Source organism: Acipenser ruthenus, chromosome 7, assembly GCF_902713425.1.
Source record: "Acipenser ruthenus chromosome 7, fAciRut3.2 maternal haplotype, whole genome shotgun sequence".
Classification (NCBI taxonomy): Eukaryota; Metazoa; Chordata; class Actinopteri; order Acipenseriformes; family Acipenseridae; genus Acipenser; species Acipenser ruthenus.
In genome coordinates this window covers 39,093,004-39,110,101 of record NC_081195.1, presented here as the reverse complement: position 1 = coordinate 39,110,101, position 17,098 = coordinate 39,093,004, and the positions used below count along the sequence as shown (strand labels likewise).

Below are 17,098 nucleotides of genomic sequence, written 5' to 3'. Positions count from 1 at the left end.
AAATAAATGTACATGTTTTCAAATATCAGTATTGCATCTTAACAGTATGGTTTGCAAACATTGTGATGACTGTTTGAATTGTTAATTTTGAATGATTTAGACACTAATTCACTAATTCAGGTCCTGTGTTCATGTATTTAATGGTGAGGGCTGTGCGTATTCACTATAGCTTGATGGCCGGAACGTTGCTCGGTTTTTAACTTTATTACGGTTTTGCACCTCTACTTGCATCAGTTGTGAATAATGTTGGGATAGTTGGAATCCAGGAGGTAGCACACAAACATGGAAATACTGGTACTTGTATAAAGAAAGTCAGTGTGCCATATCAGCTACATGTTTTGGGCTTTAATATACAGTAACACAGAAATATTCAAGTTTTTTTTAATAAAGTATGTAAATAATAACGCATGCAATATTTAGGAAGAATTAAAAAAAAGTTGTTTTTTTTTTTTAAAATTAAAACATGCATAATTTTTATGCGCAACAAATAACTGACATTTGATTGTAGTAAAGAGTAGCATAAACAAACACTGATACTTTTTGTAGGATTAGCCATTCAATCTCTGTCAATCATTGAAGTGATGAAGTGGATGCCTAGTTTTTTTTTACCAGGCAAGAGTTTTGGGTCATATGGCTGTAAATCATGATCACAGGCATCCGTCGCTCCCATCAGATCATTGTATTTTTCAATGTGGAATGGATTGTTGTAAAATACCTTTTGCTCCTCCAGTGGCGGAGGAAGAGGAAGATGGGCCCCACTCCAGGACCTTATTGTGGGCCCCCCTCCCCAAATGTTAATTTAACCCTTATTTATAAACATCAAACATACCAAATCAAGTTTTCAATATTTAACTATATTTAATTGTCAGAATGTTAGCATGTATGAAACAGTACATAATAAGAACGTTTTCTACTCGCCTACTTTATTTTATTTTGCGTACATCTTTATATCCAACACTACACTATTTTTTTAATCATAAATGAACAGGTTTAATCACTAACCCTACCAGGATTCCCCAATTCTGCGATCACAGAAATTATTACAGAATTCACAATTCTGCACAGACATTTGCAGAAATTGTCTCACATAGGAAACTTTTTTTTTAAAATTATTATTATTTTTAAATCAGAAATACAGGCATGTTGATTTGCTGTAATTTTATTTTGGTGCCCACAGCAGCACCCAGCATCTTCCATTTAAACTACAGGATGAATTGTGCACACAGAATATAACTGCAAATGTTTGTGCTGAATAGTACCCCAAAACTTTCCATGAAGACGTGCCTCGTACCAGCCTCTGGATAATAGGATAATTAAGACAATGGCGATACCTGTTGAAATGAGGGAGGATACAATCTGAATTACTGGCACCACACACCGGCAGCTACAGTGATACAAATGTGTAACATCTGCAAATATAAATGCAAAGGATATTATCATTGTTAAAAAAAAAAAAAAAAAACACTTTCGGGGCCCTCTGAGTGCGTGGGCCCGAGTGCAGTTGCACCTGCTATTGCACCGCCACTGCTCCTCCAGTAACGACACAAGTCTTTTGCACAAATCCTGCTATGTACTTGGTACTGTAGTCAATACATTTACATCTGTTTTATCCTGCCATCTAACCAACAACAAATCACTGTTTCTAACAAAACATGCCTGTCTTGTTGAGTTTTTCTTGTACAACTTCCTTTGGTATCCCTCTGTCGCATAGTCCCAGTGATATACCAATTGTCACCTGCTCCCACAAAATCAGTCACCTATAACCCCTTGATAAAAAAATGAGTTATATACAGGGGTTGACATAACTTGTACGCATGCGTGCCAAAAAAAAAAAAAAAAAAGCGGACTTCCATGTTGCTTATGAGACGTGAAGGTGTACCACCACGAGGTGTAATTTTTTTGGTAGCAGGGTCGTCTTCACTTACTGTAGGTATGTATCCTTCCCTGATAATAATAGTCTGATTTATTTACTTCGATGCCAAAATCGGAAAACATACAGAATCATTGCCTTTTAGACTTCACAATAATAGTAAATGTTGTGAGTTATTTAGGCCTACTTAACTACACCGCTATTTTAGTTAGCTAATTAAAATGGCCTTTGCCTTTATATAAATTTTTACAGCAGACCTGCCAGATACCCGTTAATATAATTCGTTTTTCTTTGATTTTAGGTTTGTGCCTCAAATCAAAATGTCAAAAAAACAACGTAAATTGTGTGATTTCTTTTGATGTTCCTCCTCCTTCTCCAAAGAAAGTTCAAACTGAATCTGGTTCAAAGAAACAAGCATTTTCTGAAACATGGCTTGATGAAGTCCCGTGGCTGGAAACTAACCCTCAGTGGACATAAATCCAGTGCTGCTTGTGAGTGGGGTTTTTCACATGTCAACATTTTAAAAAACAAATCTCGATCCCACCTATCAGCCTCACGCCTTTATGCCCTGATGCACATTCATATGTGTAAGACGACTACTGAAACATTTGAACTATGGATGCAGTCAGCACACCGCAGGTTCAATCAGAGCTCCAAGAAGGAAGAGCACAGCAAGCTTGGCATCTCTCAATTGTTCGAACTGATGGAGGAGGAGGTGGAGCTAGACAGCGACTAGTATGAAAACACCTAATTTCAGTGAGTCCCAAACCATTTCTGCTGGTACTCATGTGAGAACCTAATGAAAAAAAATATGTGAACCCCTGCCAATAAATTAAAACTATTCAAGTAGGGAGCGTTTTCTGACTCAGTAAGAGGAAGAGAAGTAAAACAGTGGCGAGCATGCACAGTATTAGAATTTGACAAAAAATTTCAGAACACTGGCCGGGTTCATGAAGTGTATAAACAAATGTCCAAATGAGATTTCTCAGTTCAATATTATGTATTTCCTTGGCACAGGTTTATTGCTTTTGGTTATAGCATTAGAATACAGAGCTCAAAGACACTTGCTTAAGTACACCATGGTATTGATCTCTCGCTATTTCAAAGACACAACTTAATTCAAAACAGTTCAGCAGCCACGTCACAGTGTGTAAGGTCTTCCAGTTAAAACTACAGTAGCAGTAGCTGCTCAGTACAAAAAAGAGTACCAATTAATATTTTGCTGTATAAATTCTAACAACATAATAATAATAATAATAATAATAGTGGGCAGCAGTGTGGAGTAGTGGTTAGGGTTCTGGACTCTTGACCGGAGGGTTGTGGGTTCAATCCCCAGTGGGGGACACTGCTGTTGTACCTTGCTCAAGGCTACTTTACCTAGATTGCTCCAGTAAAAACCCAACTGTATAAATGGGTAATTGTATGTAAAATAATGTGATATCTGTATAATGTGATATCTTGTAACAATTGTAAGTCGCCCTGGATAAGGGCGTCTGCTAAGAAATAAATAAATAAATAAATAATAATAATAATAATAATAAAGTAATCTGAACAGTGCAAATATTGTAACCTGGCCAAAAAAATAGAAAATACATTCCAACATTACACAGGCATTATTGCAGAGGGAGTATTATTAACATTATGTAGGTAGATTACGTTTACAATTAGGTATGCTTAAAATTCAAAGGTGGAGCACAGCACAGTCACGCAAAAGAATCAAGAAGTGCAGTTAACATATTTATTGACTGGTGAAATACAAAGCTGCTTGAGTACAGTCGCAGTCAAAAGTACTTGGGCAGTTAAGATAAGGAGAAAAAACACAAAGAAAGTGATTTCTATAATGTCTCATTGTTCTATTGAACGATATAAATTAAAGTAGTGATTCAGCCTATAATAAAACAAATTATTACATAGCATGCGTAAAATGAAAAATAATTTCATACTTTGACAAAAGTATTTGGGCAATCAACATGGTTTGTATGAAACCTATTTGTTGCTAATTATTGACAATTATGATTGAAAACCAAGACCTGATGATAATTATAGAATGATTAAATACATAATCATCAAGTGCTGAAAAATGTGTGATTCAAAAAAGCAATCTCAAAATGGCAGTAATAAAACTAAATGAAAAAGGAGAAACTACCAGAAAAATAACAGAAAGACAGTTTACCGAAAAGCACTGTTTGGGCTATTATTGACAAACACAGGAGAACAGGAACTACTGCAACCAGCTCCAGGTGTGGAAGACCAAGAAAAAGTTCTGCAAAATCTGGAAGAAGAATCATTCGAGCAGCCCAGCAAAATTACACGGATTACTGCAAAAGAGTTGACACAAGAATTGAGAGAAGATGGGCAAGAAATTCACGAGCGAACAATTCAACAATACCTTAAAAAGATGAATGTCCATGGGCGAAAACCATGATACAAACCTTTGTTAAAAACAATACACAAAAGAAAGCAATTGGAGTTTTCCATTGAATACTTTAAGAAGCTTGATGATTTCTTTAACCAAATTTTATGGTCAGACGTATGCAAAATATATTTTTTTCACCAAGAAAGCAATAATGTGTTTGGAAGAAGAGAGGAGAACAATTTAAAGAAAAGTTCATTATGCACAGTTTTAAACATGGTGGAGGTTGTGTGATGGTATGGGCTTGTTTTTCTTCTTCAGGCACTGGCGACCTTTGTATTGTAGAACGATCAATGAATGCTGCAAAATATCAAGACATTTTGCACTCTCATTTGTTACTAAGTGCAAGAAAGCTTATTGGATGGAAGTTTGTATTCCAGCAGGATAATGACCCTAAACACTCTGCAAAGTCTACATTTGACTTGGTTATCTAGACCCAGTCAATTAGTACATTTACATGCAGGCTAATATTCAATTATTATTCCAAATACTCGTTATTCGGAATAAGTATTCCAGTCATGTAAACTGCATATTCAGCATAATGTAATCAATATTCTGAATAAGGTTCGGAATAATATCTGAGGAATATGGAGCTATCTTGTGGAATATTAGTTCATGTAAGCACTGTATTCCACATACTTTCCTAATAGCATTTACAGTACAGCAAAAAACAATTGACAGTTAATTAATTAACAACAGTTGTAATACAAGTAACATATTATTTGACATTTTAGCAGCATTGTCATTAAATAATTGAATAGTTATTATTTTATTGTTTTTGTTACTTTTAAAAAGGTGTTACAATCATGGATTTATAAGAAATGTAGAAATGAGTACATCTACAGCATTTATTACTTTATTTTTAAAATGAATTTCTTGATTGACAACGAGACTACTAAAGGGGGAAAAAATGCTATTTAAATTGAAATGCTATTCAGGGAATGTTTTTTAACTTCCATCCCATCTCATTCCTACAATATGTAAAAAAAGAAAAATAACCCTGAACAGCCTCTCAATTTAAATAGCATTGAATACGGGCAGAGGAACGTTTTTTGCTTTGATAGTTTCGTTGTCAGTCAGCAAATGTAATTTAACAAAATACAGAACATTTTATTAATACAGTACCCAAGAGAGGGAGAGGAGTATTAAACAAATCCTGAGCCAAAATCATCTTGTTATGGAAAAATGTCATACAGCCCATTATATTCCCAAAAAGCTCTCTGGAGCACTCTGCTGGGGGGAAAAAAGTATTGATTGTACATGTCATGCTGCACCTCCCAAACTCTGCAGTATACTGTGACGTGCCTCAAGATACCGCAAGTTTTCCATGGAACCCACTGTACTTTAAAAATCCAGAGGTTTAATTATAGGTAAAACATGAAACCCCCTAATGTAAATGTGCAGTATAGATAGGGTTAAATAACCAACACTAAATGTACCATTGAGCCATTCAATTAATTGTAAGTTCATCAATGCAAAGCGTCCAGAAGCTTTTCAAAAGAGTCTTTCAATGGCCCTTCCAGTTGAAGGATTTATTACAACAGAACCGTTTTGTAGTGTAGCATAATTAGAAACAGGCACAAATTCATAAATAGCGTGACAAGAAAAAACAACAAATGGAAGTAAAAAAAACAAAGCATCCAAACAAAGATTAAAAGAAGACAGTCTTTTCATTTATTCCCTGTGTAAGTAGCTTTCATGTCTGGGTTGTGTTTTGTGCTGTGCTCCCGTCCTCCCCTCCTATCTCTGCCAGCAGTGGTACTGTCTCACTCAAGCTCTATCACATAGCTACTGTTGCTGTGTGCGGTTGATTAGCTCGGTCGAATACCGGGTGGAAGCTCATCCTGTACAGCCCTCTTACACACACGCGCACAGTCTTAAAATACTTCTTTTTGCATTATCAAGACGTGTTTGTCAGGAGCTGCATGAGGAATAAACACAACAATGCAGAGTTGAATGGGCTAGAAGCAAGCTTCCCTATCCAAACTCACATATCTCCTTAACAATGTCCATTGAAAAGGTTAGTCGTTTTTTTATTTATTATTTGAATATTTTATAGTTTATGACAGACTAGCCTCGTTTCTTAAGGGGGATTCATGCAGGGCAATCTTTTTGGAGCATGTTTGCTTTCCCCTCCAAAAAGACCCTTTGCCCAGTGCCAGTTGACCCGATTTAAAACCATCGAGGTATGAAAGCCTTAAATTACAGGGGCTTGAAAGTCTGTAACCTTAAGGGATCTTTTTTGTTAAGAAAAATGTATAATGGATCCTTCCAGCTCACATAATTTAACACACGCTTCTGTATTGCTGTGTTACTGGGGATATTACATTGGCTCAAGCACAGCTTGCTTTGTAGGAAATTGAATGAATGAATGAATGAATGAATTAATGTTTTCAGCATATATATATATATTTTTTTTTTTCAGGACTTTGTTCCCAAAAGGGTAGAAGAACATACATACGCACAGAAGTTTGTTATCTTTTTTTGAAACATTACAATGACACATTTTATATTGTAGTTTACAAACTTCGGCGAATAGTGGAGGAATCACAAATATGGAATCACAAAAGTAAATCCCTACGCTTGCTGGTGTTACAGCATAGAGGGTTTGGGAAGCAAAACGGGCGACGATCCTACCCCAGATATTCTATTAATGACTGATGCATTGCTCTGTGCCATAGAACCTCAGGGTGGGGGGGGCGGGTGAGCGGGGGGGGGGGGATTTGTTTCCTTTTGCACTTTTAGTATTCTTTAAAGGGGAACTGTAATGCAAATTAATATATAACCATTTCAATAGAAAACATGTTAACTAAAGCTTTTGACGCATTTTCAGCCTCTCCTTGAGCAGTATATCATATAAAAATCATTAAAAACTGATTAACATTGAATATATTGGAGCTGTCTTCCGTCGTGCTTTGTGTGACGTCCTATCGTTGACTCGCTTTATATGGGGGGGGGGGGCTACATTGTACATTTCACTTACTTATCTAGACCCAGTCAATCAGTACATTTACATGCAGGCTAATATTCAATTATTATTCCAAATACACGTTATTCGGAATAAGTATTCCAGTCATGTAAACTGCATATTCAGCATAATGTAACCAATATGGAGCTATCTTGTGGAATATTAGTTCATGTAAACACCGTATTCCACATGCTTTCCTTTCTCTATCCCTGCACACGTGTGAGATGATCGTCTCTGTAGTTTTTTTAAAACTTTATTATACAGATGTATTTAAAATAATTGAAGTTTGTTTATAGCAGTTATAAGGTAGAATTGTTTTTGCTGTTAGGTTAGATCTATTTTATATTTTTTATTTTTAATTTGGAATCGGCAATTATTTTTTCTCGCTTTCTCCCCAGTTTGTAAAGCCCAATTCTTTTCTTATTTCAACCCGGCTCACCGCTGCCACCCCCCACGCTGACTCGGGAGAGACAAAGACGGACACACGCGTCCTCCGAAACGTGTGCCGTCAGCTGTCTGCTTCTTTTCGCTCTGCAGGCCAGCCATGAGGCCACCTCAGAGCTACAGCGTCGGAGGACCACAGACAGACAGACCTAAGCCCTCCCCACCCGGGCAGCACGCCGCCAATTGGGCACCACACCCTGGGAACTCCTGTCCACGGTCGGTAGTGGAATAGCCTGGACTCAAACTGGCGACCTCCAGGCTATAGGGCACATCCTGCACTCCACACGGAGCGCCTTTACCAGATGCACCACTCGGGAGCCCCCACTGTTAGGTTATACCTTACAGTTTAAAATAAATGTTTACTTTGGCTTAAATGTTGTTAATTACTTGCATATAAACAGCTTGTGTTTCTGGAGCTGACAGGTTGATGCTGCAGTAAAAAATAGAAATATAGCACTGTGGCAAGGCTGAGGCCTGCCCCTGTAAATAACATAGTTTGGTGGAGGTTTATAGTATAAATATGGTTTAGTGGTGTAAAAATGAATGTGTATTTTTGTTGTGTGTGCTAGATATGGCAGGGCAGGGAGATTAAACTTCCCTCCCTGCCTAATTGAAAAGGAACATGCAGCAGGTGGCCCAGTGGCAATTGCATAATTGATGATCAATTAACACTGGTCATCTGCCTTTAAAAAGGGCATTGAAAGTCAAGCCCTTTGTTCTTCTTTGTCTGCTCTACTGGGTGTTGTGCTGTCTTCTGCAAACCTGGGGGTGAAGGAGAAGAATCCTCACGACTGTGTGTAACCTGAGTGAGCTATCGGGTTATCACCAAGTGTAGACCAGGATAACTGCCTTCAAAACATAGGGATTCATTTAGGGGAATTGTAATCCCACAAAAGTTTATTTAGTTTATGCAGGGAGAATGTTCCTGAAGCGGGACCTTCCATTTTAGTGGGAGTAGTGCTCGGCCTGAGCTTCGACACCTTTTATTTTCTAGTTGTTTTTGTACAGTGTTTGTTTTACATTTTTGTAACCATGTACACTGTGTTTGTGTGTGTTATCCCGTAATAGGGATACAATTGCTGGTACCCTAGTGGCGACCACCAACCAGTGCAACTGCCTGCAACCGCTGTTTTTCTAAATAAAACCTGGATGCCTGCGCGGCGTTTCAACTGCAAACTCTCTGTGCCTTTCTAATCTCAACGGATACCGACACTGTCACAAGACGCCCTGTCACAAGCACGTTTACAAAGATTAATAATACCATATTCATAGTTTGCCTTGCTTTGTATTTTGATCTACCAAAGTTATTTCTGCAGTAGACAGTTAGGAAACAGTCAGCAGTTTATTGGAAGGAATAAAATTGCAATGATGCATGAGAATATCTGCAGTGTTTATTACTGTAATCTACAAAATTAGGACGCATCAAAATACTCCTTTAAAACCAGTCATAATTCAGTCATTCCACATGCCCAATGTGTGTGTGGTATTCTGGATATGTATGTCTGCATGTACAGTATGTGTGGAATATTAGCAGAACGCACTAAATTCCACTTACATGTAAACAGATTATTCAGAATATTTTTTTGGAATACTTCAGTTATGTTGTGCATGTAAATATACTGATTGATCTCCTAGATGGGGTTGCAACTGTACACACGCAGGCCATTTCACACTCAAAGATGCATCACATTTACTCTGTATTCAAACACCCTGTGGTAGTTTTGTAATGTGGATTAATGTGTATTGTTGAGACCCCCAAGGTAATTGATTTCACTTGTGACATAAGTCAGATTCAAACCCTGGCTTCTGGAGCTGAAAGCCATGAAAGACTAAAGAGTTAGCTCACTGCACCAACTAGCCCCTAATTGACCTTCTACAATACCATTTATCAGTGCTGGAATAAAAAAATTTTAAAAAAAGAGAAAAAAGATTTTGCTTCTATAAAGACCAGGGCAAACTAAGATCTCTCTCTCCCTTCATTGTGGAGTATCTAGGGCATGCTGTACAGGTTTCTCTGTTTTATTATTCAGAATGGTTGAAAGTGGGGATTTTTAAGAAACATTTGGAGTGCAGTAAATCCATAGGGGACCATCTCAGCTTTTTTATTATTAAAATCACTTAAGTGGTGGATCAAGCAAGCGCTCAAGTTTTTTTCTCTTTTAATTGGTGAGGTTTTGAAAAAAAATATCTTAATAACTTTTAACTATACAAGTGATCTACAAAGGGCTTTATTATGCTTATAATGTTCACATTGTGAACTGATTTCTTTGCTTTCAGTGAAAGTACAGTGAGTAGAAATTGTTGAGAACAGTTTAAAGTTCTACTGATATCCCTAAGGCTTTTTACAATACTAAGAATTAGACCAAGAATGTTGACTTTCGTCACTATCCTCATTATAGCTAAATGTAATATATAATATAAAAAAACCCTTAAAGATCTGTTTTACTACCTTTGTCTAGTGTTTAGCCTTCTGTGAACTCAGAAAACAGTTACTGGTTTGTCATGATGCTGTAATGTTTTTTCAGCAGCAGGAACACATTTTTGCCACTACAAGCCAAAATGGCTTCAGCTACCGCTTGCAGCATTAAGAGGTTCTGAGTAGAAAGGTCATCGCCATAATTTTCTAAATATTATACGCACCCCTTGTATACAGGATGTGCATTATATATGAAGTGTAGGGTATACTTAAGTGTAGTTTAGAGGTATATCATAAGTCACAACCTACATGAATACTAACCTTTATTTTTTATTTTTTTTTAACAGCTGTCAGCAAAAGCTGTTGTTACAGTCAAGCTTGTTATGTTTGAGAAAACAATAACTGCTTATAACAAGTGTACAGGTTATGCCTAATTGATACATTGATTTAAATTCTACTTAAATGTTGCCATTATTTAACAATGGCAACATTTAAGTGCATCACAGTGTCATAGACATTCAGGAAACAGTAACATTTATGAGACTTCTGGTTGAACATGTGTATGTTTTCATTTTATTTACATGAAAAATACAGATCTCGTTAAATTAAGAATTTATACTCTCCATTTTAGTATCGCATTTGAAACCATCAAAATATTTGGGAAAGTATAAATTTCTATGGTACTGTGTTAATATGTTGCAGAATTCAAAACACAAGCTAGATGAATTTCACAATTAGAATAAGCATATGGGTTAAAAGATTGTCCTTCATAATCACATAGCTGTTCTTAAATACTTTTTTCTAACATTGCTGATAAAATAATTAATTCAAGCATTTAAAATTATATATATACAGACGTGCTCAAATTTGTTGGTACCCTTACAGCTCATTGAAATAATGCTTCATTCCTCCTGAAAAGTGATGAAATTAAAAGCTATTTTATCATGTATACTTGCATGCCTTTGGTATGTCATAGAATAAAGCAAAGAAACTGTGAAAAGAGATGAATTATTGCTTATTCTACAAAGATATTCTAAAATGGCCTGGACACATTTGTTGGTACCCCTTAGAAAAGATAATAAATAATTGGATTATAGTGATATTTCAAACTAATTAGTTTCTTTAATTAGTATCACACATGTCTCCAATCTTGTAATCAGTCATTCAGCCTATTTAAATGGAGAAAAGTAGTCACTGTGCTGTTTGGTATCATTGTGTGCACCACACTGAACATGGACCAGAGAAAGCAAAGGAGAGAGTTGTCTGAGGAGATCAGAAAGAAAATAATAAACAAGCATGGTAAAGGTAAAGGCTACACGACCATCTCCAAGCAGCTTGATGTTCCTGTGACAACAGTTGCAAATATTATTAAGAAGTTTAAGGTCCATGGAACTTTGCCAACCTCCCTGGGCGCGGCCGCAAGAGGAAAATCGACCCCAGATTGAACAGAAGGATAGTGCAAATGGTAGAAAAAGAACCAAGGATAACTGCCAAAGAGATATAAGCTGAACTCCAAGGTGAAGGTACGTCAGTTTCTGATCGCACCATCCGTCGCTTTTTGAGTGAAAGTGGGCTCCTTGGAAGAAGACCCAGGAGGACTCCACTTTTGAAAGAAAAACATAAAAAAGCCAGACTAGAATTTGCTAAAATGCATATTGACCAGCCACAATCCTTCTGGGAGAATGTCCTTTGGACAGGTGAGTCAAAACTGGAGCTTTTTTGGCAAGTCACATCAGCTCTATGTTCACAGACGAAAAAATGAAGCTTTCAAAGAAAAGAACACCATACCTACAGTGAAACATGGAGGAGGCTCGGTTATGTTTTGGGGCTGCTTCGCTGCGCCTGGCACAGGGTGCCTTGAATCTGTGCAGGGCACAATGAAATCTCAAGACTATCAAGGCATTCTGGAGCGAAACGTACTGCCCAGTGTCAGAAAGCTCTGTCTCAGTCGCAGGTCATGGGTCCTCCAACAGGATAATGACCCAAAACACACAGCTAAAAGCACCCAAGAATGGATAAGAACAAAACATTGGACTATTCTGAAGTGGCCTTCTATGAGTCCTGATCTGAATCCTATCGAACATCTATGGAAAGAGCTGAAACTTGCAGTCTGGAGAAGGCACCCATCAAACCTGAGACAGCTGGAGCAGTTTGCTCAGGAAGAGTGGGCCAAACTACCTGTTAACAGGTGCAGAAGTCTCATTGAGAGCTACAGAAAACGTTTGATTGCAGTGATTGCCTCTAAAGGTTGTGCAACAAAATATTAGGTTAGCGGTCCCATCATTTTTGTCCATACCATTTTCATTTGTTTTCTTATTTACAATGTTATGTTGAATAAAAAATCAAAAGCAAAGTCTGATTTCTATTAAATATGGAATAAACAATGGTGGATGCCAATTACTTTTGTCAGTTTCAAGTTATTTCAGAGAAAATTGTGCATTCTTTGTTTTTTGTGGAGGGGTACCAACAAATTTGAGCACGTCTGTGTGTATATATATATATATATATATATATATTATATATATATATATATATATATATATATATATATATATATATATATATATATATATATATATATTACACACACTATTTCACTCCAAGATTGCATTGGATTTTAGATTATGAGGTCATGTAATAATAATATTTATAATATTTTAGTATTTAAAAAATATTATATTTAAATAAATGTATGTGACAGAGAAAGAATAAATCTTAGTTATAAATCTCCCTCCCGACCTGTGAGGACACTATGTAAAGGGAACAGAGTGCCCTTGACTGGATGGTCTGACAATTCATTCAAGGGAAAGGTGGAAGTCGGCCATCTAAAAAGGGGGCGGAGCCACGGTACACCAAGTCATCGCCCCAGACGGGAAGCTATGTGGCAGCCGCGGACTGGAGGAAAAACGGTTGCACTTGCTAACCAAGGGGGCGTGGCTGACGGTACAAAAGGGAATGTGGCTAAGCGATCTGTTCCTTTGTTATGGTTGCGAGAGAAACCGCTGAAGGAGAATAAAATAACCGTGAGTGTTTAGTGTTTGTTTGTTTGTTTTGTCGTTTCTAATCGTACCGGGAGCTGTCGCTTGTAAGGCCAGCACCAACCCGGATAACACTTCACCATTGTACACGGATAAATTCTGTTTCACAACTTACACGTAAACCTGTTTGGATCGTGAACTTTGTTGTCTGGATACAGTCAAACTTAAAGAAATTAAATAGAATATGACTTAATGTGAAACAAACGGTAGTTGATGTATTTCATGTTAACTTTTAAAAAATATGCATTACACCAATTGTTATAAATAACACTAACTATGTAGCTTCTAACATTTGCAAACTTTAAGACTGCATCAAACTTTTTAAACAAAAACAAATCCAAACATAGGCATTTTTAAACTGTGTTTTATTTTATTTGTACCGTAATATTCATTTACAGTACCTTGTCATCATTATTATAGTATAAAGTAGGGGTGGGCACCAATATCAATATTTCGATATGATATCAATATCGTTCGATAGCGATAATAATTTCCATATTGTGATATCGTGAGATAAAAAAGCACGTATGCTTTCAGAGATACCCTTTTTATTGCTAATACTGCTAAAAAATATACAGTATATTCAAGTTTATTTTATATTAAGATACAACAAACCCTGTACATACCAATCATTGTCAGTCTCGCAGGCAAACACCACACAAAGTATTATTTAACCATTTTATTCCATTGGTTGGCATTTTTTTTTTCTCATAAGAACCCGATTTAACAAATGTATTTCAAACATTCAATAGCTATAAATCAAGAAAAACAACAAATCCACAACCTGTGTACCATCTCTCGTATGCTCTACTCCCCTTTCTTCACCTGTTTCCTCTCACCAGCCAGTCCCTTACTGGAAACTATGTCCTGTTTTCAAAAAGTGCGCGCATCAACAGGACCGGCTTTTTTAAAGGGATACACACCTAAAAACAAACTTAACACAAAAAAATATAATAAACAGGAAAATCGGCTTAAATAATTTTATCTCTGTATATATTTTTTTTCTTCCATTCTTCCATTCAGAATGTGCTCGCAAGGTACTGAATGCTATTTGCATGCTGCATTAAGCACTATTGGGATCATTGTGAGACATGCGCATGCATCAGTGTGGTTCATTGCATTTTTTCCATGCGATTTTGTTGCACTTTCACGAGAAACTTGCCAAATTTAAGAGCGTTATAAGAGATGCAGTCATGAGCACAATGCACAGGATGCGTGGTATGTGAAAAAAATGGATGGTGTCTTACGGTAAATATGCTCGAAAGCAAACTGGACTAAGAATCATTTTTTTGTTTTTAATGCAGTTGGTGTAGGACACAATTGTTGCTGTGGACAGTTACCTACAGGCAATTTTATTTTTGCATCCTTAATTCAGATTTTAAATTTAGGAAAAAATGGTATTTTACTTTTTTCCCCAAATGTTTTCAATGTACTGATAATATTTACACCTTTTTAGTGCTGATCTTTTCAAAATTGCATAAAAGGCAGCCCATTTAGAGAGAGACTCCAGAAAGGGGGATAGCTATTTCAAGGGCTAGAGATGCTTTTTTCTTTCATTGCTGCTTTGACATCATCACTGGCGTGCAGATGTTACCATGGGAACCGTGTTTTTCACCTCAAACCAAGAACGTCTACAGCCACACTTCCGTAAGGGAAGAAGAAACCAATTATCTGATTTAAAATCTGAGCAGTTTTCACCCTGGTGATTTCATTAGTGAAATAAATCAAAGCCCCTAGAGTGAGTGAGAAGCTATCTAAGCAGTCTGAATATAAAAATAGTCTCTGGATTTAGGTAAATGCTATGTAGTTAGTAGTAGTAGTAGTAGTAATGTATTTGGAAGATGCTTTCATCCAAAGCGACCTTACAGGAGTTACAGGGTTACAATGCAAGCTTAAAATTTTAATACAGTGTAGTTCACAGTAAGTGCAGTAGTACTACTAAAATACAATATGAACTAGGATGCAACAAGTTATATCTACAATGACATATTCGTAGTGCAAGGATAGTGGAGAGTTTGGATCAGACGGCTGCCTCTTCATTAAAGCTATGTATTTATTGTTGTGCAACAGCTGAGGATCCAGTAGCATGGTGCTGAGGTCAGGCAAGTCCAGTCTAAACAGATGGGTCTTGATAATAGTGCGCTATTGACTAATTTCTTAATTTCTTGTTTCTTCCTTGTGTGACATAACTTATAGAACATAGTGATCTCTATGAAAAGCCATCTGGGACAAAAATGTGTTGTGCTTCTTTAGAGTGAGCCAAAATCTCATGGCACAGAAAAAAGGCAAGCGCTCTGAAATGCCTCAATTTTTATCTAGACTGTATATGTTACCGTATATATATTTTGTTGCCAAAACGGTGAGTTTTTTTCCCCTTCACTTTACAACACCATTTCCACATTTGTTTTATTTGAAATGTTTAATTTAGTTTAATTTCACAAAAAAAAAAAAAAAAATTCAGCTAGATTGAAAAATTCTGCCTGTCACACAATACTACTCTGTTTCATTGCGAAATTAGACTAGAATTGGACTGATTGAGGATCATTTTGGACAACAGCTGCACTGTACCAACCACTTTTATACTTGCTATGTATGTTTATAATGTATGAATACATATGGAATATGAAAAATAAATAATATTCGTGACTGAGGAATAGAAAAACTTAAGGCTGTACCTACCGTAATATATTACTGCTCAAAGGCCTTTGATACCGTGGCACAGCAAACATTTAAGCCATTTACTTGCACAAATTACTGACCTGGTTTTAGTTTGTTTTACATTTTATATATTTTTGTACTTTTACAACCTCCCCATATAATTGTTGATGGTGTTCCAATCATTACTGATAGGGTTGCAGACATTTGAAACATGTCTGAAAGTTGTGATAGGATTGCAGACGAGTGTATATTGTGCTTGTATGATGGATTATGTTAGTAGTGAGTAACATTTTTACTATCACAACTGATGTAGCAGATTTTGATGGAAATCCTTGACATGCAATGCTTTTGGAGACACCCAATTCTCCAACATAAATTGGTAAAAAGAGAAACAAATCCTGTTTCTTATTGACTGTTTCCCATGTAGAGTAAAAGAGAAAAGGCAATAAACATTGTACACAGACTGTCTATTTGTGCAATTATACCAAATGTTGGCTTACACATTTTGAATGTCTTTCCCTTCTATCTCCCCCCTCCTAGCGTGCTCTCCTGGAGCAGAAGCAGCGGCGGAAGCGGCAGGAGCCCCTGATGGTGCAGCCCAACCCCGAGGCCAAGCCGCGGCGCTCCAAGCCCAGGAGGAGTGAGGAGCAGGCCCCGCTGGTGGAGTCTCGGCTCAGCATCAACAGCGACGTCATCCTGGACGGTGAGAGGACCTGACCTAGCACTCGTACAAACCTTGGGTTAACATCCTGCCTTCTCTATAAATGAATAAGTCATATGCAGGGTGTCTCTTATTGTTATAACAGTTATCATCTCTTGCAGTTTGGGTGAGAGGTTCTCGCTGCTCAAATAATATTAACTTATTATAACTCAGAAAAGCTAAGTTTGTACTCAGGAACTACTATTAAACATAAAAATGTGATTTTGGAATTGTGAATGGTGAGGTAATAAAGATACATCCAGTGCTCCAGTGAACTGCAGCAGGTATTTTGTATTAAGTACTGTAGACATTAAGTATGTAATTAAAGGGATAAAGAGCACTCGGGTCTACTATTTCAGAACAAGAGCGATTCAATCATGTTTACTGTCCAAAACCACAGATAATGCCCAGACCCAAGTGTTCATTATTGCAATTCAATCAATTGAAAACACAGATCTGTAAAATACCTGTTTACATTGCTGTTAACTGAAGACACTGTGGAGCTGAGTTGCAGTTGCAATTAAATTGACCGTCGTTTTGTTTTATGATTGAGCATTTGTATGATTCTTCTAGGTTTATCTGGCTGTTGTC

General features: G+C 36.9%; 1 protein-coding gene across 3 annotated transcripts in view; it reads left to right on the top strand.

Annotated features, from left to right (window-relative positions):
- Nucleotides 1-17,098, top strand: part of LOC117416134 (tubby-related protein 3-like) — a 91,732-nt gene that overhangs the window by 32,798 nt on the left and 41,836 nt on the right. For all 3 annotated transcript variants that reach the window (XM_059026929.1, XM_059026931.1, XM_059026930.1), the window contains exon 4: nt 16,348-16,510. In XM_059026929.1, coding sequence (XP_058882912.1) covers nt 16,348-16,510 — 163 coding nt within the window. The remainder of the gene's footprint in view (nt 1-16,347; nt 16,511-17,098) is intronic.